General features: G+C 35.1%; 2 protein-coding genes across 3 annotated transcripts; both read right to left on the bottom strand.

Annotated features, from left to right (window-relative positions):
* LOC109726791 (flavonoid O-methyltransferase-like protein Os11g0303600) lies at positions 4,652-11,111 on the bottom strand. The gene is made up of 7 exons (XM_020256579.1): positions 10,571-11,111; positions 10,109-10,201; positions 7,347-7,420; positions 7,118-7,202; positions 6,388-6,408; positions 6,114-6,122; positions 4,652-5,061 (listed from the first exon to the last, which is right to left on the bottom strand). Exons 1-7 carry the CDS (start codon positions 10,949-10,951, stop codon positions 4,756-4,758), a joined length of 969 nt encoding a protein of 322 aa, XP_020112168.1. The 5' UTR covers positions 10,952-11,111; the 3' UTR covers positions 4,652-4,755.
* On the bottom strand, positions 6,385-23,820 carry LOC109726309 (O-methyltransferase ZRP4-like). 2 transcript variants are annotated; one of them, XM_020255844.1, is made up of 3 exons: positions 22,989-23,820; positions 22,379-22,696; positions 6,385-6,408 (listed from the first exon to the last, which is right to left on the bottom strand). In XM_020255844.1, the coding sequence occupies exons 1-2, from the start codon at positions 23,775-23,777 to the stop codon at positions 22,397-22,399; spliced, it is 1,089 nt and encodes a 362-aa protein (XP_020111433.1). In that variant the 5' UTR covers positions 23,778-23,820; the 3' UTR covers positions 6,385-6,408; positions 22,379-22,396. The 2 variants fall into 2 exon arrangements, with proteins under 2 accessions (XP_020111433.1, XP_020111432.1); XM_020255843.1 differs by lacking the exon at positions 6,385-6,408 and having other exon boundaries at positions 22,270-22,696; positions 22,989-23,819.

Here is a 25,520-nt window from a genome sequence, read left to right as displayed (position 1 = left end):
TCGGTGCCTAATCCTACACGAACGATCTATCGTCGCAAGGCCAACTCCGGAGTGCCGACTTGTAGGGAGCGATCCTCACAAGTATGTGCGAATGAGTATAAGGGCAAGTAAGCGTGATCATATATAACATAGGGTCCACAAATCAAATACTCAATCATCATGTCTAAAATATGAAATTTCCTCATCGACTCGATGGTCGGATACTTGATCATTCATGTCATGATTTGTTCACAATTACTTGGGTGGTATACCCCTACCAATACATAATATGCCTTAAATATGTATTAGTTCACATCTCTATATCCTATTTAGGAGGACTCACTATTTTGGCTACAATCCAATGAGGTTTCATAAACATGCAATTCCCACTATAGTTAAGGAAGTCATTTTCTAATGCCATATGCAAAGGAGTTACAAGATGTTCATAAGATTATAATACTAGTTATGCACATGCTTTCTACCAAAACCTCCACTACATAGAGTAAATGAATTATCATACAAGTGGCTTCATTCGACTAATGTTATATGCAAGTGGCTTCATTCAACTAATCTCATTCCTTATGTCTAAAACACGGAATACAACTATTGATCTCTAGATCGAATACAATATCATAATGTCAAATTCTAGTTGTTCAAGTAGGTTAAATACACCATGCTTAGCTTCATGTTTATTCTTATCATGCACTATATCACATTTACCTTATCTATCACAAGTATATAGTTCAACATGCAAGTTAAACACTTTTTCTATTCCATTCACTAAGTATACTCTATAGGATGAACCATCATTCTTCTCTAACATGCTTAAGAGGAAATCATCAAGAAGTAATATTACACACCATCTAGAGCCATTTTGTATTCAAGTCCACATAATAATACTCTACTAAATAGAGTATAGTATTTCTACATGTATCATGAATGTATCATGTGTTCAAAAATTCTACCATGTCATATTTAGTATGAATATGCATCAAATTATATCTTAAAATTATAGGGAAGACATAGAGAGTTCACCCATTTCGGCAAGGTCAAACCCACTGAATACTCCTCAAATCCTTTCGTTCCTTCGAACGAAGTTTTCCACCAAGCTTTTAATATCCTAGAAGAATTTCTAAAAGTGTTACAAGGTTCGAACGAACATCATACAAAAATACCCAAAAATCTAGTCTAAATAAGTAGAAAAATACCTTTATCTAAGAAGAACTTGATCAAAATCCAAATTGAAGCTATAAAGCTTTAAATCCAACCTAAAAGAGAGTTCTACACTTATCAATTAAGTTCTAAAAACATCACAACAAAAAACCCTAGATTTTTCATAACTAGGTTTTCATCTGTAAATCTTACAAAATCTACACATAAATGTTGCAATAAGAATACTAATCTTCAAGAAATCTCCAAATCAAGCTAAACTTGAGCTAGGGTTAGAGTTTAATTCTAAAAGAATTTGGGAGAGAAGTCCTAGAGAGAGATAGGGGAAAAACTCACCTTCACCCTCCTCAAACCTCAGCACAAAGAGGGCCATGTAGTGGAAAGGGGATGTCTTATACAAACTATAACAATTTCCAAAAAGCCCCTTAAAACATCCAAAAATAGCAAACACCATGAAATGCAGTTTCTGCACTACGTACCGGTACCCGGCACCCAGACCTGCCAAACCTGAGCCTCAGTAAAGGGGTCTGTTTACGGTGTACCGGTACCCGCTCGTTACAGTACCTATACCCGACCCTAGTATCGGTACTTGGCAACTCTGTAGCAGTACTCAGCACCCCTCAGTCTAAACCCAAGAGCAGCTCTCTCGGACGCGCAATGGGGTTCCGGTACGCCACCCAGGTACCGGTACTCAAAATTTCAAAACCTGAATTTATAGATTTTGGTGCTAAATACTCCTCCTCGCGTTCTCGAACCACGAGTAATAGGTCGATACTCAGTCAACGACCTTCTAAAACATCAGGAATAGTGCAAAACACTATTCTAACACTTGAACCTTATAATTACTAAAGTTCAATGTGCTACAGTAAAACTATCCAAAATATTCGATATACCATACTCGATCCGAACCCAAACCGGACTCTATCTGGACGCGAACCGGACCTGATAAAAAATGAATAGTATAGGGATAAAAAAAGTTACCCATTAAAATTTCGAGTATGGGTCCGGCCTCCAACGGCACTACCACGACGCACGCACGCTCGAACGGCTCCTCAGTGCAACGTCGACGTCGGTCCGAGCTCATACCGCGACAACCATCTCGAACACGATCAAAACTAGAGGGAGAGGGAGAGAGCAGTAAACAAAACCTCACTCTCTACCTCTCTACAAGTATATAAAGGGCTGGGGAAAGATAGGAGTTAACATCACTTCAAATGACCAAAAAGCCTCTCACCAACTCCAAATCCCAGCTGGAGTATCGGTTCCAGATTTGGTTACCGGTACTCGGCCCCTCAGCCCGCAGTCTCGCACACCGGGTACCGGTACTTGCCCGATGCAGTATCGGTACTCAGCACCAAATTGGCAAACCCGAGAGCAGTCTATTCTGGAAATACACTAGGGTACCGGTACTCCCTTGCGTGTACCGGTACTGAGCACTGAAAATCTGCACTTTGCAAATTCCAATGTCAAAACTCTGCTCTCGCGTCGTACTGAGTCCGTTTTGTATCCATTTCACGCCAAAATGACTCAGACTTGTCACGACACTCTCCAGATGTGTCGTCAAACCTCAGATACTGAAATCACATAGGATGCAGAACACCAGGGTTACTACACAAGCGCTTATTGTTATCGAGTTCTCGATCGTTAGATGAAAGGATGTGCGGTTAGAATGATAATAGGAGAGAGAGAGAGAGAGAGAGAGAGAGAGTATGACTACTATACTCTTATGAGTATAGAGGTCTTTGTAATGATAAGTTGTTTTCAATGATGAGGTTTACGAATCGACAATCCACACCATTAAATATGATCAAAAAAATTTGAAACTTCTAAAAAATTAATGAATTTCACAATTTTTTGAAATTATAATAAAATTGATCACGCGGACATAAAATGAGCCGTCAAAATTGAACTACATCCTAAAAATAAATAATCGATTCTTTAATATAAGATCATAATTATTGAATTTTATCTATATAGTAGATAGAATTTTTTATCGAAAATTCAACCAATTTTGATTCTTTTACACTGTTAAATTAGCAAATATTCCATACCGGATATTAAAAATGATAAATTTTGAAATCTTTAATCGTAACGCAATTGATGTCAAAAAATTATGAAATTAGATTTCTATAAGTTTCAAATGTTCTAAATCATATTTAACGGCATGAATGGTCGATTCGAAAGCTTTATCATAAAAAATGACTTATAAATACGAAGGCAAACGTACTTATAAGAGTAGAGTAACCGAACTCTCTATCTCTCTCTATATATAATTTATCTAAATTATAAACTATTTTAAATCGACTGCTCAACCTGATTTTAATTTTGCTATCCAACCTATCAATTTACTTGATTTAAACTAGTTATCAATACTTCGGTTTCATAATTTGAATGCGGCGTTTATGTTTACATGTTTAGTTAGCATATGTTATATAATTCATGCTACTGTAAATTTATTCAAATAAACCGACCGTCCCTAGAGCAAGTGGCAAAGGGCTTGGTGGTTGGTACTCGAGGTCCCATGTTCGAATCTTAGTTAATTCAAATTTCTAGCTATGTTTATTTCTAAATAAAATAAACGAAGCGGGTAGCTAGCGTGCTAGCTATCTCTAAAAAAAAAATTATTCAAATAAAAGTTTAAATTTTGAATTCAAAATATCTTGTATAACTCAAATAAAACAAATTAAAAAGATGGACAGTAAAATTAAAATCTTGAAAGATAAGTCAAAAAAGGCTTCAAGTATTTGCTTCTTATTTCTTGGCAAGGTGAAACTCAAACAAACCAAACAAAAAATTTGATAGTAAAATTAAAATTTTGAAAGATTAAGTTAGCGAGCTCACAACTCACTACAACAGAATTAGGTTATAGCGACACATGTTTGGGACACTTTTGTATAAGTGTCACATTTATGTCAAAACTTAAAAAAAATCCAAGGCCTAAATATAAAGTCCAATCCAACTAAAAATAAAAGGATATTCTACTCAACCCACTCCACTTAGCCCATTCGGTCCGATTACAAACAGAAAAGAAAAAAAAAGAAAAAGAAAAGAAAAATCGATTATCATTTTCCCTTCTCCCCTCACTCAATCGACTGAAATCCTAGACGAAGATCATTTCCTCTCGTCCTCCTCCGCCACCGAAGCCAACGAGGTAGAATTCCGGCGGTTGCTAGATACTTAAATAAATGTTGGTAAATTAGCAGCACTCTTTTAGATTATAGCAACTCTCTTTAACTGTCACTATATACCTAGCGACCCCACATATAGCAACACTTTTCAAAAGTGTCGATAAATTTAGCCAGCAACACTTTTTTGACTTATACCGATATTTAAAAGTATCGCTATAGATCGTTTTTGTTGTAGTGACTATTCATTTTTTTTAATATTTTGCAGGGTGAAACTCGAAAGAGTCTTGTCCACCCAAAAATTACAATCACATGGGACTGAAAAATATCTTATTATCATTTATTATTATTTAAATTCCTATTATTATCAAAAGTAATAAGGGATAAAGAAGCAAAAGCCTCAATTATTTAACCCAACAATCCGAAATTCATAACAAGCTCCAAGTCCGCCTAAAAAGTTCATCTTAAAATAAATTTTATTTCAAGGATACACCTCAATAACTGATCGGAAACCAAGCGTGGCAACAATCTTGTAATCACTGAATCCTGCCTTAGTGAATATTTTGCGCCATTCCAGCTCGTCTCTCTCACGTCCCCCAGCCTGGATCATCATCCACATGTCGATGAAGAGCTGCGCCGCCGTCGACTTCTCTTCGGGGCTCGACCCGATCACTGGCTCGATGACAATAACCTTTCCTCCGGCCTCTCTCGGTGGGATCGCCTCCTTGCACCGCCGCAATATCCTCACGCAATCCTCGTCGTCCCAGTCATGCAGAACCCACTGTGATCATCAGTTTCTTTGTATAGTACGGATGTTTAATTGTAGAGCGTTCTAAGTGACTAAAATTGTAAAATCCAATATAAACGTCATAAGTAACCACCCGAAATCTCACTCATGCATTTCAGACGGAGTTTTGAGTTCCCAAACTTCTCGAATTATATATATGTAGTATTAATTTTAGGAGGGTTCTTATAGCTTAGGGCAAGGGACCTAAGAAAGCTTTAATGAAAACTGTAAGCATCTAAATGTAGTTAACAAACAATGCTCCGTGTCGATGCCTACGAGCAGAATCTAAGCTGCTGACTACCTGTATGTAGTTTGTGTAAATTTTTATAACTTTCATTGTTCATATTTTACTTTTAAGAAATGCTTGATGTACCATAAAATACGTATCTTATAATATCATTAATATGTTGAATTGCATATATAGAGAGTTTGGGGTTTAAAATATGGGATGTAATAATGGTGCTTAGGTAGTGTTTTGAGGTTTAGTAATAATTTTTGGAGTATAATAATGATGATATCATGTCATCTTCAAATATTATTGAAAACTCCAAATGTTAGTATATGTAAAAATACTGTATAATTAAAAATGCATGAAGTTAAAAGAGATAATTGTCTATGTACCTCTTAAAACTTTGGAATTATCTCATTTATTCCTTTTTTTTTTTTCTTCTTTCCAATATAGTCCTCATATATTTCTTTGTTATTCCAAAATATCCCTTCAATTATCACCCGTTAAGTTAACTTAGATTAAACGTGAGTTAAATATCTACAACAGTTAAAAAAAATTAAAATGTCATTTTTGCCCTTAACTTAAGGGCAAATAAGAAATGTTGGTAATGGTAGAAGAGTATATTTAAAAAGATTAAAAAAGCAAAATACNAGTATCATTGTCACCTTATACAATCACCCAACACATCTAAAAAACAAAACACAATAATAGTGTTTTTGTCATTTCCACATGCTATCAAATGTAAATTTATCAAAATATGTCTAAATTCTTAAACTTGATTCAATACGTCGCCAAAATATTGCCAAAATATTTCTCGTCACACCTTATAAATCTGCAAATAAAAATAAAGAAAAATTAGCTTTTCAACATTTGTTGATCCCTGAATTGATGACGGAAACAATATAAGAATAAAAAGACCAAGTACATAGATAACAATGTCGGCTATGAACAATATAACAGACAGAAACCAACATTAATTCAATTCACGTATCCATGTATAACTACAATGGTTAAACATGTCAGGAAATATGGCATCAATGATTCCAGAAGGCAACAACAAAAAAATAAGCTTACCAGGATGTAGACAATATGCTTACCAGGATGTAGACATCTCGGCCCTGCATAAGAAATACAAGAACAATTCTCATATAAAAAGCCGAAAAGGGTCCATTTCAAACGATCAAATAATTGAGGGGGGCCTCTCCGCATTTTCAATCTCGATATCAATTATGTATTCTCCAGAGAAAAAATAACTGTTCATCTATAAGCATAACATTTCTAGATGAAACGAGGAAAAAGAAATTCATAGGAGGGCACAGATGTCAATCAAAAGGCAACAAAGAAAACATTCCAAATGCCAGCAAATTCAACGACTATAATATCAATGCTTTTACTAGAATAGATGTCAGACATCTTACGTTCAAAATAACATCCAGTTGTAAACGTTACAATTACAATATTATTTTCACGGGCTTTAAAAACAAAAGCTATCATTCTTTGAGTAAAATACAAACTTGCCAAAACTTCTATTGGTACATATCATAATCACTAGCGACGCCAGATCCAGATCATAAATACAATCAAATCAAACTGTAGCAGAAGGTGGACAAGTGGGTAGTTTGGGTTGGGAACTAAAAAAGGGGGTTGGCTCATGATTCTAGTTTGAAGAAACTAGGTAGGAAAAGATAAACAACAGAGTAATAAGCTTAAGCACAAGGTAAACCTTTTAACAACCATAGGATTACACCTATCACAATATCGACAACTGCATAAATGCACTGGGTTTCACCTATCTCGATATTGACAACTGCATTAATGTTTGTAAACCAAAACTAATGCACGAAGGGATTGAATGAGGCAGACAAGATAAACAGTTCGATAATTGCTGAATATGGAAGTTCCATTCAAATAACTGTAAAACAGAAATAATTGCTGAACATGGAAGTTCGATAATTGCTTAGTGCAATATAAATCAACTTAGTCTGATACTCCATTTATACAATGCAAACTCAACATTAGAGGAAAGAACCGATGAAAGTTCCGATAGATCAGCTACCTCAATAGAACTGTCCGTGTCTGGAGAGTAAGACTCCATTTGTCCTTTAAAATGTCAAGGCATATCCTTCCAAGCTGTATAAATTAATGAAGTCATGTATTAAATTTACAAATTCTAAAAGATGTTAATATACACCAAAAGATAACATAAGATAACCTAAGATAACCTTACTACTTGCCTTGTCAATATTGGGATGATAAATTTTGGTAAGAAAAGGAACATGTTTCACAAATTAAAAGAAAAAAAGAGAGAAGAATCAAACGAAAAATTTGATACCGCAATTCAAATGCTAATGAAACTCAGCACGATAAAATTAAAGCTTGAATAGAAGTTGGAGGGCCGGAATTCTTGACCGAATGCATCTTGGGTTGATGGTTGATGCCCAGTAAAAGAGTTGTAAATGGACTAGAATGTGAAGAAGTGCTTATTTGGCTGTGGTTGAGGGATAGCTTCTCTACTTTAAGAAGCCGCAAGAGGCGTTTGGCAAACAAAAAATTTAGAGCTTTTGGTTTACAAGAAGTGAAAATAGCTTCTAGAATACAAAAGCAAAAGCTCTAAATTAAAGATTCACCCTTTGTTGCAGCATGAAGCCATTGGTTCGAGATATTAAAAGAAAATCTGTTAGAACTTCAAAGAAAGCTTTTTTGAACAGCTTAACTCAAATAGATAATATCGAGTCAACTAACTGAATAAGCTAATAACACCAAACTTGAATATCACTAATAACCAGATGTTAAACAACTAGATGAATTGGAAACTGATTAAAAGAAAGCCTCAATTTTTTAAATCTGCATAAAACATATCATTTTACAACAAAAGCTCATTTCTGATTAAACCAACCTTTACATATAATAAAATTCCAAATATGTATTAAATGGATACATGAAATTCAATGAGCTCCTAGTTGGTACTCACTGATTCACAAGCGAAAACTAGTCTTTTCTTGCATAATAGAGACTTTAACAACATTTACCAGATTCGTGGAGATAACTTGTTTATTCAAGGNTTAAAAAAGCAAAATACTTTTTGTACCCCTAATTTTAATAGCAAATAAGAAAAATCGATGATGGTAGAAAAATATATTTGAAAGGGTAAAATAGCAATTTTATACAGATAATAGAGTTTATTAATAGATTTTAACTCTAGGGTTGCGTTTGGTATCGAGGACATCTCGGGACAACATGGGATATCCCCGAGTTGTAACCAAACGGTAGAAGAACAGGGAGGAACGGATTGTTCTGGTTAAAGCGGGTTATTCTGAGTTGTTCTAGAACAACCTGTTAAAAATTGTTCCTAGGATAACTGAGAACAACTTTATTCTTCTCTTTATTTTATTAGATAAATAGATATATAAATAAATATATTAATATAGATATTATTTTTATGATAATATATTTATACTTAAATTTTATTATATAATATAAATTAATTNAAACCAACCCTTACATACAATAAAATTCCAAATATGTATTAAATGGATACATGAAATTCAATGAGCTCCTAGTTGGTACTCACTGATTCACAAGCGAAAACTAGTCTTTTCTTGCATAATAGAGACTTTAACAACATTTACCAGATTCGTGGAGATAACTTGTTTATTCAAGGATAGAGGAATTATATATGAAGGAAATAAGTAATTGTGTTTGTGCATGTTACAACAGTACTAGAACTTATATTGATTTATTTGTCACTTAACAAATCTTTTACTGCATATTAACTAGAACCTAATATTCGCCTCAAGTTGTGCAGAAAAACAATCATCTACACGTACGATGATCTCCACAGACAGTTGTCTTACCTCCGATGGAGCCATTGGATATTCTTCGGGCAAAAATAATTCAAGCTCAAAAACCCTCCCTAATCAAGCAGAACCAAAAATTAATTAAATAATTCATAAGAACAATTATCAAGCAACTAAATAATATACAAGATAACTGTAAATTGAAATTCCAATGTGAGCAAAAGACCTTAAAAATTTATGAAACACTTTAAAGTTAAAAAAGGTGTACTAATAAAATAAATCGTGTTTACAAGTTCCAATACTTGCAACCCATTTATAAAACAATTAAAACATGCACACAAATGTATTAAAAATACTAAATGTGCTATGCATAAACCAGCAAAAAATTGGCTGAAGATTATAAAAAAGTGAATCTAAATATGCATTCCATCTTTAATGCCACCGCATCACAATGAATTAGTGATCATCAATCAATCAAAGGGAAATAAGTAAACCATAACAAACATTTAAGTTAACTTCGATTACTATGACCCCCCTACAACAGCAAAGTTCAGAGTCGGAGGAAGAGCGCGACTATGTTGAGGTCGTTAACGGGAACTCGAAAATCCCAGGGAAATGGCAGAGAAGGTCGCGTGCGTTCTCGCTCAACATTCTTTCAATCTCAAGGGCTTGTGTGAATGGAACATGCGCGTGAATTTGATTTGGGTAATGCAACTGCATTATTCCAGAAGCTTTAACCGGTCGAACAAAACCAGGGAGCTCTGCTCCGGTACGATGTATAGAAAGCCGAGCTCTGCGCCTCTGATGTGCGGACTCATTCCCTGCAGGAGAAGTAACATGTTTAAAGCCCAAATCATGATCTCAACGGAGCAAAGTTGCAAGTCTCTTACAAATTTACTCAGGGTGATACTGAGCTATCAGTCAACTCTATAAAAAGGTTTTTTATGCTTCCTCTCATCATTGCTCGAGTACGATAATCATTAATGATCGAAAAGAAGCTACTGAAGATCATATTTTTTACCTTGCCATTGAGCTGGAGCAGTTCGCCGTCAACCCACCGAGGATTCTTAAATCCAGATTCGGCTATTCGTCCTTGCCCTTTGAAACTGCCGACCTGTGTCATACAGAAGATTTCTCATTCGAGAAAGCACTATGAGACTCAATAGTGAATAGTCCAAAACAAATAAATAAACATAAGTGAATATCTAATCTTTTCTGTAGATCTAAGAACTGAGAATATCAGACGGTAAATCACCTTCTTGAGTGTCTGATGAAAATCCCTCCTATTAAACCCTCAAAACCCCTCTTAGATGAGGGGCGGCCAGACCAGGAGCGGAGCAGACCCCACGGTCGCGCGCAGAGAGCAGGGGTAGTGTGGTGAGGGGGCAGAGGTCTCCATGAAGAAGGAGAGAGCTAGAGATTGGAGGAGTAGGGGGAAGGGGGGATCATTGCGGGTAGAGCATGTAGGGGGCTGGAGTTAGACGCCGCCCGAGGGGGCGGTGTGGGGGGCNGCGAGGCTGCGGCGGCCTCCGGCGTCGTCGACGAGCAGGCGGGACGTCGGCGTGAGGCCGTACAAATCCTCCTCCTCCCCGCCGGCGGCGTCTTCCGACGTCTGCCTCGTGAAGATGCGGGAGAAAGCGAGCATGCGCATGAGGCGGCGGAGCTGCGGAAGTCTGGCGGCTGGGAGATCGAGCGCGGCGACGAGGTCGGGGACGGAGGTGGGGCCGCCGTGGCGGTGGATGGCGTCGGGTATGCCGAGCTCGACGGCGCACTTGAGCGACATGGATTTGAGGAAGACGAACAGGTGGTTCCATAAGTCGGATTGAGCCGCGATGAGTAGATCGTCGTCCCAGTACTGCTCCATGATTTGTTGCTCCAACAATATATTCTACTCGTCGGTGTTTCTTAATTAAATATATAAGTATGAAATATAGTTCTTTACCATTTTTTTATATTATTAGCTAGTGTGTGGCCGGGAATAGAGGGGAGGATAAGGGCTCCCTCAAACACCAATTTAGGGGGTGCCCACCCCAAAAGAGTTATGCAGGATAATTATTGATTACTGCATTTCTGGAATGACTAGGTATAATTTAAAGAGAATCAAGATATTATTTTTTATACTTAATTTACAACAACACTTACAAATACTGTAAACATTTTTTTGTTTCCAATTTTTTTTCTTCATTATTGAAGAAAAAATTGTGGTGTTGTCGGAATCATCTTTTTTGAAAGATATTTTTATTGTGATCACGTCCTCCGAAAACGTGCCTTTTGGGATCAACAGATGAGAAGAATTTCAGTAAGAAATTTAACATAGAGTCAGAGATTGTTACAATACTAAACAGATTTCAAAAAATAATTTTAACATTGTTGGTTGTATGGAACATCCAGATGAATACTAATTAAAGATATTATACTTAAAAATTTTTATTATAATGTATATAAAAATATTCTAATGAATATTTTGACTGTATTTTTTTAATTATAATTTCTTCAATCTTTAATTCTTAAAATTTTATATAATAATTAATTAAAATAATATTTATTTGCAGCAAAACGCAAGTCTNGAGGAAGAGCAAATTAACACTGCTGCCGTGGAGGAGTAGACGCCGCGCCGATGGATGGGATGGGGTTTTTTGGTGGTCGCAGCTTGGGGGAACGGGGAGGCCATATGTTTTTTGGGGGGAAATTAGGGTTTTTCGGAGAGATTTGGGGGGAAAGGGTTTTTTGTTTTGGAGGGAGTTGGGGAAAAAGAAAAAGAAAAGGGGAAGATATGGCGCGCTAAATAAGAAAATATCGTGGCGACAATTATCGCCACTAATACTCCACATTGTCGCCGCTATATTTTTAGTATTGGTGGCGACTCTTATTTGTCGCCGCTAATGCATTTGTGTATCGATGGCGACTATTATATGTCGCCGCCATTTCCTATGCATTGGCGGCGACAAATAAATGTCGCCGCCAATGCATTTGTATCGGTGGCGACTATTATATGTCGCCGCCATCTCGCCGCCAATGCATTTGTGTATCGGTGGCGACTATTATATGTCGCCGCCATTTCCTATGCATTGGCGGCGACAAATAAATGTCGCCACCAATGCATCTGTATCGGTGGCGACTNAACAGCAAATTAACGCGGCTGCCGTGGAGGAGTAGACGCCGCGCCGATGGATGGGATGTGGTTTTTTTGGTGGTCGCGGCTTGGGGGAACGGGGAGACCATCTATTTTTTTGGAGGGAAATTAGGGTTTTTCTGAGAGATTTGGGGGGAAAGGGTTTTTTGTTTTGGAGGGAGTTGGGGAAAAAGAAAAAAAAAGAAGAAGATATGGCGCGCTAAATAAGAAAATATCGTGGCGACAATTATTGCCACTAATACTCCGACATTGTCGCCGCTATATTTTTAGTATCGGTGGCGACTCTTATTTGTCGCCGCTAATGCATCTGTGTATCGGTGGCGACTATTATATGTCGCCGCTATTTTCTATGCATTGGCGGCGATAAATAAATGTTGCCGCCAATGCATCTGTATCGGTGGTGACTATTATATGTCGCCGCCATTTCCTATGCATTGGTGGCGACAAATAAATGTCGCACCATATTAAATACATTGGTGGCGACAAGCACTGTCGCCACCAAAAAGTCGCTACTAAAAATCAAATTTGTTGTAGTATTAATTCCGGTCAAAGCGGGTTATTCTAGATAATTCAAGAATAATCCGTTAACAACTATTCCCTCCAACAGTGGAATAGCTGTGTCCTTCAATTTATACCCAATGCAGTAAATGCAAAAGGTGCCTCGTTGTTTGAGCTCACTTACCCTACTCTATACTCAGCCAAATGCCTCTTTAGTTAAAACTTTTTACAATTTTTTATATTATTGTGTATACTATTTTTGATCAGCTATATCTAAGGTAAAAATATTTTATAATTAATTATTAAAATATTTGATTAGCTATATCTAAGGTAAAAATATTTTATAATTAATTATTAAAATATTTGATTAGCTATATCTAAGGTAAAAATATTTTATAATTAATTATTAAAATTTTTTATAAATAATATGAATATTAAAATATTAAATATAATTTTCTTTCACCAAAATATTTTATTGCATATATTATATTTTATATGAAGTATTGTTCATTTTATTAAATATTACATATAAAAGAGGCACATATAAGGACAATATTGACATTTTAGAAAAATTCAATCTACTTTTACTACTTTTCTCTATTATTCCTAAGCAATTTTCCAAACATAAATTTTTTTATTCTTTTGAAAAAGAGAATTTCATACCAAACATAAAATTCATTTTATTCTTCTGTATCCTAGAATACACCTTAAATTCAAGAATAAAAATATTTATACTTCTAAATATTATTCCATTACCAAACACAGCTAAGGATAGTAATTCTTATTCTCTCTTTATCTCTAGAACCTAACGTGACCTTGATGAATGCTTTAAAACTCGCGAACCGGTTCATATCAGATAAGATGTTGCATCATGGGTCAACTTATTCAACGAATAGTTTGATTGATCGGTCGAACCAGTGACGTCAGCATGATATCACATGCAATAAGTTATTAATTTTTTGTGTAAAGTAATAAAGTTAAAGAAGATAAATAAATATAAGGTAAGTTGCTCGTTTGGTTATCAAACTTTGAGGTTGGTAACATTTTGATGGTCCTAAAATTTTAATTTGTTATAATTTAGTTTTGAATTTTTAAAAATATTGCAATCAAGTCTATGATCCAATATAGGTGATTAAATACTGTTGTATTTCTAATCTCTACAAATTCTTGGATGAGGATTTATAGAGATAACCCTTTTTGGATTTTTTTTTGGGTAAACTTCAAATACCACCCCTGTGGTAAAATTGTCAAAAATATCCGATATACCATACCCGATCCGGACCCAAATCGGATCCTATCTGGACCTTAACCAGACCCGATAAAAAATAAATAGTATACGAATAAAAAAAATTATCCATTAACATTTTGGATATGGGTCCGGATATGTTATACTTATATCCGTTTTGGATCCGAACGAACCCAACTTTTAAATGGGTAAAGTCTGAAATAGTTTTTAAATCCGGACTCAAACCAGGACCCATTGAAATGTCCGATAATAAATGAAAAAGATTTGAATTTTTGAAGTTGAGAGATTATTAGAATGAGGGGTCTCTAAGTATTTTCATTATAATGAAACACTAAAACTTTAGCCGCTTTTTTACTCCTTTATTTTTTTTCACTTTTTTTACTCTTTATTTTTTACTCTTTATTTTTTTTGTTCCATTTCCGCCTAAGAGTTTTTTATGAAACAATATTTTTATCGTCGTCATTATCAGCGATATTAATGCACTACCGGCGTGGCACGAGTTAGTTTTTTCTAAATTCCTTCTCCAATTAATCACAGTCGGCAACCTAGTTTTTTTAATGAATATTCTATTTAGTAATAATTTTCTAATTTCCCTATTTTTTTGAATGTTAGTATATAATATTAGTAATTACTACGACTTATATTCTATTTATATATAATATAGTATCATAATTTTCTTATTTTTATGTGTTTACATATGAAATTGTTTTCAATTTTAGGCTTTTAATCAATTAATGTAATGACTGAAACACGCTCTGCTCGTACTTGGTCTTGAATGGATAGTATATGAGTAATTAATCACTATTCAGACCAGTTCAAATAGATCCGATGGGTATATTAGTAACTTAAGTATCTAGGTCCTAATCCGACCTGAAGTTAAATGGGTAGGTTTTTTTTTTCTGACCGTTTCTTTTTAGGGTACAGATACAGTATATCAACTATCCAGATCTGACCCGATCAACAGACATCTTTACCCTGTGGTTTCGCACTTTCTCACTTTAGTAACATGTGATTTAAAATGTATCAATTTAGTATCTTATGATTTCTTTTTTTTTTTCGTCAGCTCCTTTAACATTTCTTTAAATTACATAAAAAAAACTTCAGCTACCCACTTAGATTTATCGAATATTCACTTTAGTATCTTTTAGTTTTATTTTTGTCACTATTTAATGAAAAAAATTAGTGAAAAGAATAATAAAAAAAGAGAAATAAAATTATGAGATATTAAATTGATATATTTTAAATCATAAGGTACTAAAATTAAAAAAAGGGAAATCAGAGGAGTGGTATTTGAAGTTTTTTTTTTCTTTTTCTTTTTTTTTTTTACGTGACCTGTAGCTAGGTTTGGCCCTAGATATATATAAGAGACCTCCTAATTACACCCCATGGTACACACTAGCTAAGTGTAACCTCTTTTGGCTAAAAATATTATTTTTATATTATAAAAATTTAAAAATAATTAACAAAAATATTTTTTTTCTTATTTTTTACTATAAAATTGAAGCTGCATTTGCAAGCATAATTAAAATTGGTAAGAAATAATTGTAAATACTTTAAAATTTTTAAAATATTTTATAACATAAGAATAATATTTTTAACCATTTTATTATCAAACAAGATCTTTGTCTTCTCTTTTGAAAACATTCTACTTGTACATTTCAACAGAGACGTAAATTTTACACCCTCCCGTCTTAAAGTTCATAAGAATTTAAATAATTTAAAATAAAAATAAATAAAAATTAATATAAAATTAATATGATAAATAATCGCCGGCAGTTGTTGAATAAAAAGAGCGCCAAATATACAACGTACTCACTTTGAAATATAATACAATAGCGTTGCTCCTCTTGCTTGTAGTTGAGTCTTGCTTGTAGTTTAGTTTTTGTTTGTTTCTTAATTTATGCTGTTTTTTGTTTTCTTCTTCTTCTTCTTTGTCTATATCCGAAAACAGAAGTGTGGTGGATTACAAGTTGACAATCATGTTTGTGAACAGTTTTGAGTGGATAGAGCAAATGGCAAAACAAAGGTTAATGCTTTGGGGCCAAAGTAAGGATTAGAATCTTTATGCACCTTTCATGTATTTTCAAATTTATATAAGTTTAAAAATCTATGGTAAAAATATATAAAAAAATTAGACGATCTGATGAATCGTATTCATATGAAAATTGTTAAATTTTCTTTTTATAGATAAAACCATATAAAACCTATAATATTAATTTGTTTTTTTCTCGTAAATTTTGTAGTATGAACATATAATTATATACACTGACCGTCCCTAAAGTAAGTTGCAAACGGCTTGGTGGTTGTTATCCGAGGTCCCAAGTTTGAATCCTAGTTGATTTATATTTCCAGCTAAGTTTATTTCTAAATGAAATAAACGAAGCGGATAGCGTGCTACCTATCTCTCAAAAAAAAAAAAAAAAATTATATATGCACCCTAGATATTCATTCTTAATCTTTTTCTTTTCTTAATTGAAAGCCCTTGATTACAAACTTTTAAATTAAATTATTCTAGTTATTTCAGGTATATTATTTTATTTGGGGTGATAAAACAATTTTTGTTAATCATTTATGTATCAGATATAAGCACTACTAGCCGAGTAAGCAAGATATGATTGGTATACAGATTAATTGTTCAATTTATTGGTACAGCAAATATTATTCTATTTTGTGTAATAAAACAAATTACAAAGTATTTTTAAAGTACAGCTGTCCACTTCTTGGGCAAGTGGATAAGGAGGAATTCTACACTGTCACACTTGTACGACGTCATCAATAACAAGTCAATCACATTTCTTCTTTTCAAACAAAAGTACAATAAAAATATTTTTTTACAATTATGATGGGACATATTCATAAAAGGAGATATTTGATTGGTTTGTTACGCCACGTTACCAATATACCCGTTATATTCCAAAATTTTTCGTGGATAAGGGGCTTTGGATTTGGTACTAGCCGCGTACCTGCGCTTTGCTGCGGTTACGATGGATATATTTTTAATTATATTTATAAAATATAGTATATATTTTTGTTAAATATATATAGTAAATATATATTTATATTAACATTTGATTTCAAAATATAAAATTTTCTGAAGCAAAAAAAGAGTAAGTTTATAATATGCTTTTTTTTTAGGCCAGTTCGTCTAAAAGATACAAATCCTCTTTTTGTATTTTGTGGCTTTTTATTCTTCTAACTCTATTTAGATCATTTTTGTTGATTAATATAAGCAATGTCAAAAATTGAAAATATTATGATAAAATAAAAAATAGTTATTTGATTCATAATTTTTTAATTGATTGATTTTATGATATTTTTTCTAGAATTTATAAAAATATATTTAATTTTGTAAAAGATTCCTAACTTTCGAAAAATTGAGTACCAAATAGTTCTCAAAAGTCTATAAATGTTGGAGAAATTAGATATAATGTTTTTAAAATTAAGACGTACAATACATAATTGACAAAAGTGGGGGGTTCTCTAATTGGTTTAATAGTTGATAGGCAATAAAGCTATTAAATCTAACAAAATTTAAAACCAATTTAGAATATATATTTTATCAACAAAAAAAAAGAACATATAGGGTATGTTTGGTTCGCGCTATCTTTTAAAGATTCCTAGTAATCCAATAGAAATAAAAAAATATGACGGTATTTGGCTAAACTCACTAAGTAATCTAGTTGGTAATATTGGATTCACTTGGGAATAAGATTCACCCCAAAGTACTAATCTTATTCCCTTGAGGGATCAGGGTGGGTATCCTCATATTAATGGATTGGAATAATCATAATATGTTTAATCTCTTTCTTTCTTCCTACCCGCCGGCTAATTGATATTATTTTTCTTTACACTCTAACCTTATATCTCTCTCTAAACTTATTTTTCTCTCTAAAATTCAACTTTTTTTCTCTCTCTAAACTAAACTTTCTCTCTCTCTCTCTTTCTAAAATTCCAACTCTCTCACTCTCTCTAATTTCGACTATATTTTTCTTTTTATTTTTTTAATTATGCTCTCTCTCTCTAACTTATACTCTCTCTCCCTATTTTCTAAAAAAACTTGAAACTTTTGATAACATTATTTAAAATTAAATTAATTAATTAATTAATTAATTGTATTTTTTTGTAATATTAAATAACATGGCTAATTAATATTACCGTGCGAACCAAACACAAGAATTCCACATCCTTAGTAATAGGATGAATAGGAATAAAATTCTCGGATATCTTTTATTCCTAGTAATCTTTTATAATGCGAACCAAATGCACCCAGATACGGTGGTTGACCTTGACAAATCTGGCGGGAGCCTCATCTCAGCATCTTCATTGGCTGCGGCAACGACGATGGCTTCGAAAGAAGTGCAGCGGTGCGCTAGAACGTGGCGCTATTGCTGCGATTCACTTCGCTTTGGACTCTTCGAAGTTGCAGTTGATTGGATTGACACCTATAAAAATCTAAGTCGGAGGTGTCGAAGTATCAGGTCGACAAAGAGAGAAAAAAGGAGAGGTGCCAGTTGCTAGGATGTGGCGCGGGGAAAGGGTGTCAATCACAGTGATGGCCAGAGAGGTAAGAAAGTAGAAGGAGACAATATTGCCTGAACCTGACATATCCCTCCACACATGCATTATGGGTGCGTTTGGTTCGCGCTATCTTTTTAAGATTTCTAGTAATTCAATAGGAATAAAAAAATATGATGGTGTTTTACTAAACGCACTAAGTAATCTAGTTGGTAATATTAGATTTACTTGAGAATAAGATGCATCCCAAAGTGCTAATCTCATTCCTTTGAGAGACGGTGGGTATCCTTATATTAATGAATTGGACTAATTATAATATGTCTAATCTCTTTTTTTCTTCCCCTCCGTCGGCTAGTTGGTATTATTTTATTTTACACTCTAACCTCATATCTCTCTCTAAACTTATCTTTTTCTTTCTAAACTTCAACTCTTTTTCTCTCTCTAAATTAAGCTATTTCTCTCCCTCTTTTTCTAAATCTCAACCCTCTCATTCTCTCTAACTTCGACTTTATTTCTCTTTCTATTTTTTTAATTATGCTCTCTCTTTCTAACATATATTCTCTATCTCTCTTTTTTCTAAAAAAATGTTGAATTTTTTTTATAGTACTATTTAAAATTAATTTAATTAATTAATTAATTAATTATATATTTTTTGAAATTTTAAGTAACATGACTAAATACTATGACCGTACGAACCAAACACCGAAATACTATATTCTTAGTAATAAGATGAATAGGAATAAAATTCTCGGATATCTTTTTACTCTTACTAATCTTTCATAGTGCGAACCAAGCGCGCCCTATATTTAAAATTTTTTTAACCAATCTATAATACATTGGGTCCAAGTAATATTTAAACGCATACATGTGTCAACAAAAAAAACCACCTCCATAGGCTCTAGTATATAGTAATAGATGGTATAGGGACTTAGGGGTTTGGGGCCTGAAAGCATGCTAAAAAAATCAAAAAAAAAAAAGGAAAAAAAAGATGGTGCATAGCAAACCCTCTGCCATAAATTAAAAAAAAAAGATTTTTTGCTTATTTATTCTTAATAGTATTCAAAAATTTTAAACTTATTCTGAAATTATCAAAGATATTTTTCTAAAACTAAATCCTACTAGTAAATCCTGAAAAAAAAAAAAAACAAGAATATTTGAAGGAAGAGAGTGGGTGAGAGGTCCACAAGGATTTTGTGCTTGCCGCATTGCGGTTAGCTGCATATTTTGTTTCTTGTGTTTTCATTTTCCGACGAAAATCGGGAAAAAATAAAAATACCTTTCCTTCTAAAAAAATAAGTTTTGAAAAAAAATTTACGTCTCAATTAACAATAAAATTAAAAATAATATTTTAAACCAAAAAATAATTTTTTGTATATTTTAGAACAATCCAAACAAAACCTAAAGTTCTAATTTTTAGGCTAATATGACCTTATATGAATAATGTTTGTTGGCTTAAATGGGCCAGTATACTGTCCTGTGGCGGGAGGCCATGTGGGCCGAGTCATGTTCAAAATGGCGTGAAACTAGGTTGGGCCGAGTCATGTTCGAAATGGCGTGAAACTGGGTTGGGCCGAGTTATGTTCGAAGTGGCGTGAGGTCAGGTTTGGCCGAGTCACAATCGAGACTCGTGAGCACTGTTTCTGTACGCTTTAAGTGAATTGGTTGCGTATTTCTAACAGCTCGAGCTTTTGGGATTAATGGTTAGCGCAAAAGATCCAACAAGTGGTATCAGAGCCAGAGGTCACGGGTTCGATTCCTGTATGTTGCAAATGTGTGCAGGTGCTGGAGGGGGGATTGTTGGCTTAAATAGGCCAGCATCCTGCCCTGTGGCGGGTCCTGCCCTGTGGCGGGAGGGCATGTGGGCCGAGTCATGTTCGAAATAGCGTGAGGCTGGGTTAGGCCGAGTCATGTTCGAAGTGCTTTAAGTGAATTGGTTGTGTATTTCTAACAGCTCGAGCTTTTGGGATTAATGGTTAACGCCAACGATCCGACAATGTTAAGGCCACGAAGACGCATAAGACTTTCACGTTAGACATAGAAATGAAAAAACAAAAAAAAAAGGTTTTTTTTGCATTTAGCCCCCTGACAAATTTTTATTTTAAAAATAGCCCTGTCAAAATTTAATTTACAAAAATAGCCTNGCGCTTGCCACGTAGGCGCAACGTCAGTGCCACGCAGGCGGGACAAGGGCCAATGTGTTAAGTTAAACACGGCAAACCATTTAGCGTGTTTCATTTACCATGTTTAGACACGGTGAATGGTTCACCGTGTTTACTACGTATATTTTATATGTTGAAAAGAGGAATAGGGAGTAGGGATGTCAATAGGTATGGATATCCGAAATATTATTCGAACTCAAACCCGAATAAATTATATATATATATATATATATAATTTATTCGGGTTTGAGTTCGAATAATATTTCGGATATCCATACCTATTGACATCCCTACTCCCTATTCCTCTTTTCAACATATAAAATATACGTAGTAAACACGGTGAACCATTCACCGTGTCTAAACATGGTAAATGAAACACGCTAAATGGTTTGCCGTGTTTAACTTAACACATTGGCCCTTGTCCCGCCTGCGTGGCACTGACGTTGCGCCTACGTGGCAAGCGCACGGCTATTTTTGCAAATTAAATTTTAAAAAGACTATTTTTAAAATAAAAATTTGGCAGGGCGCTATATGCAAAAAAAGTCCCAAAAATAACACGCACACACATACAAAAGGAGGCCACAGCTATTAATTTTTTTATTTTTTCACAAGGTGAAACTCAAAGAAGTCTTATCCACTCAACAATCACATTCAGGTGAAACTCAAAAACATCTTATTATTCTTTAACCCCTATTATTATTAAGGGTTATTTGCATACACGTCCCTACAAATATAGTGAATTGCGAAAATATTTCTGCAAAATGGAAACTCCATAAATTGTCTCTGCAAAAGTCCGAAGTTATGCAGATATGTCCCTTCGGTTAACATCCGTTAGTGATCTGTTTATTTTTTAACAGTGAATTTGTGAAATGACCATTTTACCCTCATAAATATATCCCTCCAAAAGTTTTTCTCTTCCCTTCTCTTTCTCTTCCTCTTCGGACCTTCGAAGCGGACGACGACGGCGGCGGCGCGGGGTCGGGTTCACCGGCGACGAAGAAGAGGGAAGAACGCCGGGGCACCGGAGCTCTACCCGGAGCTTGACGCCCTCAACGCCGTCCCCTCCCTCGTCGGCCTCCTCGACCACGACATCGCTGACATCGCTGTCGACGTCGTCTCCCTCCTCACCGACATCACCAACGCCGACGTCCTCGGCGACCACGACGACCCCGCGCACGCCCTCGTCGCCGCCCTCGTCGACAATAATGCCCTCGAGCTTCTCGTCCAGAAACTCGCCCGCCTTTCCGAGGCCGACCCCGACGAGGTTCTTCTCCCTCGCTAGTGACGAAGAAGAGGGAAGAGGAAGAGGAAGAAGGAAGAAGGAAGAAGAAGGAAAAAGAGGAAGAGGGAAGAGGAAAAGGAAGAGGGTTCGCCGCCGTCGTCGCCGTCGCCGCCACATCTCCTCGCCGGCGACGAAGAAGAAGGAAGAGGAAGAGGAGGAAGAGGAAGAAGGGTAAATACGTCAATTCACACTATAATTAACCATGGTTAAGTATTTTAACCGTGGTTAACGAAAATTTTCTACCAGATCTGGCGGCAGTGACATATAGGACTTTTGTAGGGACAACTTATGGAATTTCCGTTTTGCAGGAATATTTTCGCAATTCACTATATTTGTAGGGACGTGTATACAAATAACCCTATTATTAATAGTAGTAAAAGGTAAATAAACAAAAGTCCATACTATTTTATCCAACAATCATAATTCATAACAAGCTCCAAGTCCAACTAAAAGTTCACCTCGAAAGAAATTTCATTTTAAGGAAACACTTCAATAACTGATCGAAGTCCAAGCGTGGCAGCAATCTTATAATCACTGAACCCCGCCTCAGTGAATATTTTGCACCATTCCTGCTCATCTCTCTCGCGTCCCCCGGTCAGGATCATCATCCACACGTCGAAGAAGTGCTGCATCTCCGTCGACTTCTCTTCCGGGCTCGACCCTGTCACCTGCTCCACAACGATCACCTTCCCTCCGGCCTCTCTCGATGGGATCGCCTCCTTGCACTTCTGCAGTATCCTCACGCAAACCTCATCGTCCCAGTCATGCAGAATCCACTGTGATCATCAGTTTATTTTGTGAAGTGCCAACAACTTAACTATATATAGAGTGTTCTAATTAACCAAAATTGTAAAATCCAATATAAACATATATCCTAAGTAACCACCATTTAGAGTAGCTAGTTGTTACTCTGAAGACTGTACTTAAAGTCGATTAGGAGGCTCGAAATTTCACTCATGCGTATCAAACAAAAGAGCTTTGAGTTCCCAACTTCTCGGATTACAAGTAGTATTAATTTTGCAGTAGTTTGGTAGTGGAAAGAAAACAGGAGCGGAATTTTATTTTGACCTTCAACATCACAGCATCCGCCGGAGGAACGCGCTCGAACATGCTGCCCGCGACAAAGTCAACGGGCCCGTCCGCTGGCAGCCCCTGGACGACCTGAGGCAGATCAAGAACTGCACACTTGATGTGCGGAAACGCCTCTGCGACGATGCCGGCGGCAGCGCCGGTCCCCCCGCCGACGTCGACCAGCGACCGCAGCCCGCGGAAGACATGCCCGCATTTTCTGACGATCACGTCCATTATGAACGTCCCGTCCGCCGCCATCCCCTCGTTGAACACCGCGTTGAACTCCGGGTTGCTCCTCGTCACGCCCCAGATAACGCTTCCGTGTACCGCCTCGAACGGCGTCGCGGCGCCGTCGGCTGCTTTAAACCAGTCCCCTACGTGCAGGCACGGCGCCGTGTGCACTGGGTCGAGCATCGCGCGCACGAACGGCGCGAGACTGCGGCGGCCTCCGGCGTCGTCGACGAGCAGGCGGGACGTCGGCGTGAGGCCGTACAAATCCTCCTCCTCCCCGCCGGCGGCGGCTTCCGACGTCTGCCTCGTGAAGAGGCGGGAGAAAGCGAGCATGCGCATGAGGCGGCGGAGCGGCGGCAGTCTGGCGGCCGGGAGGCTGAGCGCGGCGACGAGGTCGGGGACGGAGACGGGGCCGCTGTGGCGGTGGATGGCGTCGGGGATGCCGAGCTCGACTGCGCATTTGAGCGACATGGATTTTAGGAAGACGAACAGGTGGTTCCATAAGTCGGATTGAGCTGCGACGAGGAGGTCGTCGTCGTCCCAGTACTGCTCCATGATTTGTCTCTCCAACTATTCTACTCCTAGCAGTATTTCTCTTACTCATACAAATATAAGGAATGATTTGATATTTTATTTTACAAAAAATAAAAAACAATTTAATCGTTAATTAATAAAGGATAAAATTATTATTTTAACATTTAGTAAGTTAAAATGTAACTTCATGCCGAATTTAGACATTGATTTTGCATTAATTTAAAGATTAAATTAAAAAATTGATCGATATTCTAAAGTTAGACATTAATTTTAAAAATTTTAAAATTCTTTTAATTTAGGCTATAATTTAAATTTTAGGAATTTTAGAAATAGTGCTATTTATAAATATGTTGAATTTAAATATTAAATATTAAAATATTTAAATGTAAAAAAATAAATTTAAATTAGAAGAATTTTGTATTACTATTTAACAAAATTTGAATGTTGGTAAATACTTCAATTCAACATATTTAATATGTTAAAAAAATTTTAAATTTCTCTAGTTTAGAAATTAATTTTGTTTTACTAATTTAAAAAAAATTGAATGTAGATAGAAAAAAAAATTTAAATTCAACATATTTAAAATGTTTAAAATTTTTTTGAATTTTTCTAGTTTAGCATTTCACAGCTTAAAAAAAACAAATCTAAGATGTAGAATAGAAACGAATGAATGACATCGACAAACAACAAATATAGAAATATTACTCTACAAGTATATATAATGTATCTTTTTTTACTCAATTTTTTTAAAACAATGTATTGTCTCACGTTATTTTATATGGTATTAAAATAGAAAGTCCTAATTTTCTCTTTTGTAAATCAAATCTTCTCCTATTTTCTCCTACACTATCAAAAAATTTCAAGTTCATAAAAGACAAAGTGTTAAATACAAAAATATAAAAATATCGTTATCTATTAGCTGAAACCTCTCGAAATTATTAAGTATAAAAATATATGTTAAATAAAAATATAAAAATATTATTTTTTAATTACTTAAATTTTTAGAATATAACAATTATTTTATATAATTTAATAGTGTTGCATTCTAAAAGAGTGGCGTTTGCAAAGAACTTTAAATTAATGTTTTAAAACTTGAAATTGATTCAAATGGGGTAAGATGTTTGGCAACTATTCAGCTGATTCAATGATAGTTCCATTGACCAAATAAGTAATGTTAGCTTGACATAATAAATAACAAATTATTAAATTTTTATGTGTAAAATAACAAAGTTAAAGAAGATAAATAAATAAATATAGGGTAAATTGCACATATGGCTCTCAGACAATAAAGCTAGTAATATTTTGGTCTTCAAACTTTAATTTATTATAATTTTGTATTTAAATTTTTAAATTTTTTACAATCAAATTCTATACCTCAGTTTAGATGATTAAATAGTACTGATGTATCCCTAATCTCAATAAACTCTTGGATGAGGATTTATAGATATTATATTATAATCCCTTTTGGTTTATTATTATTATTATATTTTGACTTTGACTCCCCAGCTACAAACCTCCTAATTACTCCCCCACCGTACACACCAGCTAACTTTAATTTCTTAAGCCTACCTCCTAAATACTCCCCCACCGTACACACCAGCTAACTTTTAATTTCTTAAGCCTAATTTGTTAACATAGTGGCACGGAATATTATTTTTATACAATAGAAGTTTTAAAATTTTAAAAATATTTTCACTCTTTTCTTACTTTATATTATAAAATTTCAGCTACAATTTCACCCATAATTTTAAGATATTGATAAAA

The sequence above is a fragment of the Ananas comosus genome, linkage group 21 (assembly GCF_001540865.1).
Source record: "Ananas comosus cultivar F153 linkage group 21, ASM154086v1, whole genome shotgun sequence".
NCBI lineage: Eukaryota > Viridiplantae > Streptophyta > Magnoliopsida > Poales > Bromeliaceae > Ananas > Ananas comosus.
The sequence above is the reverse complement of the archived record's forward strand: the minus strand, read 5'-3'. Positions and strand labels throughout refer to the sequence as shown.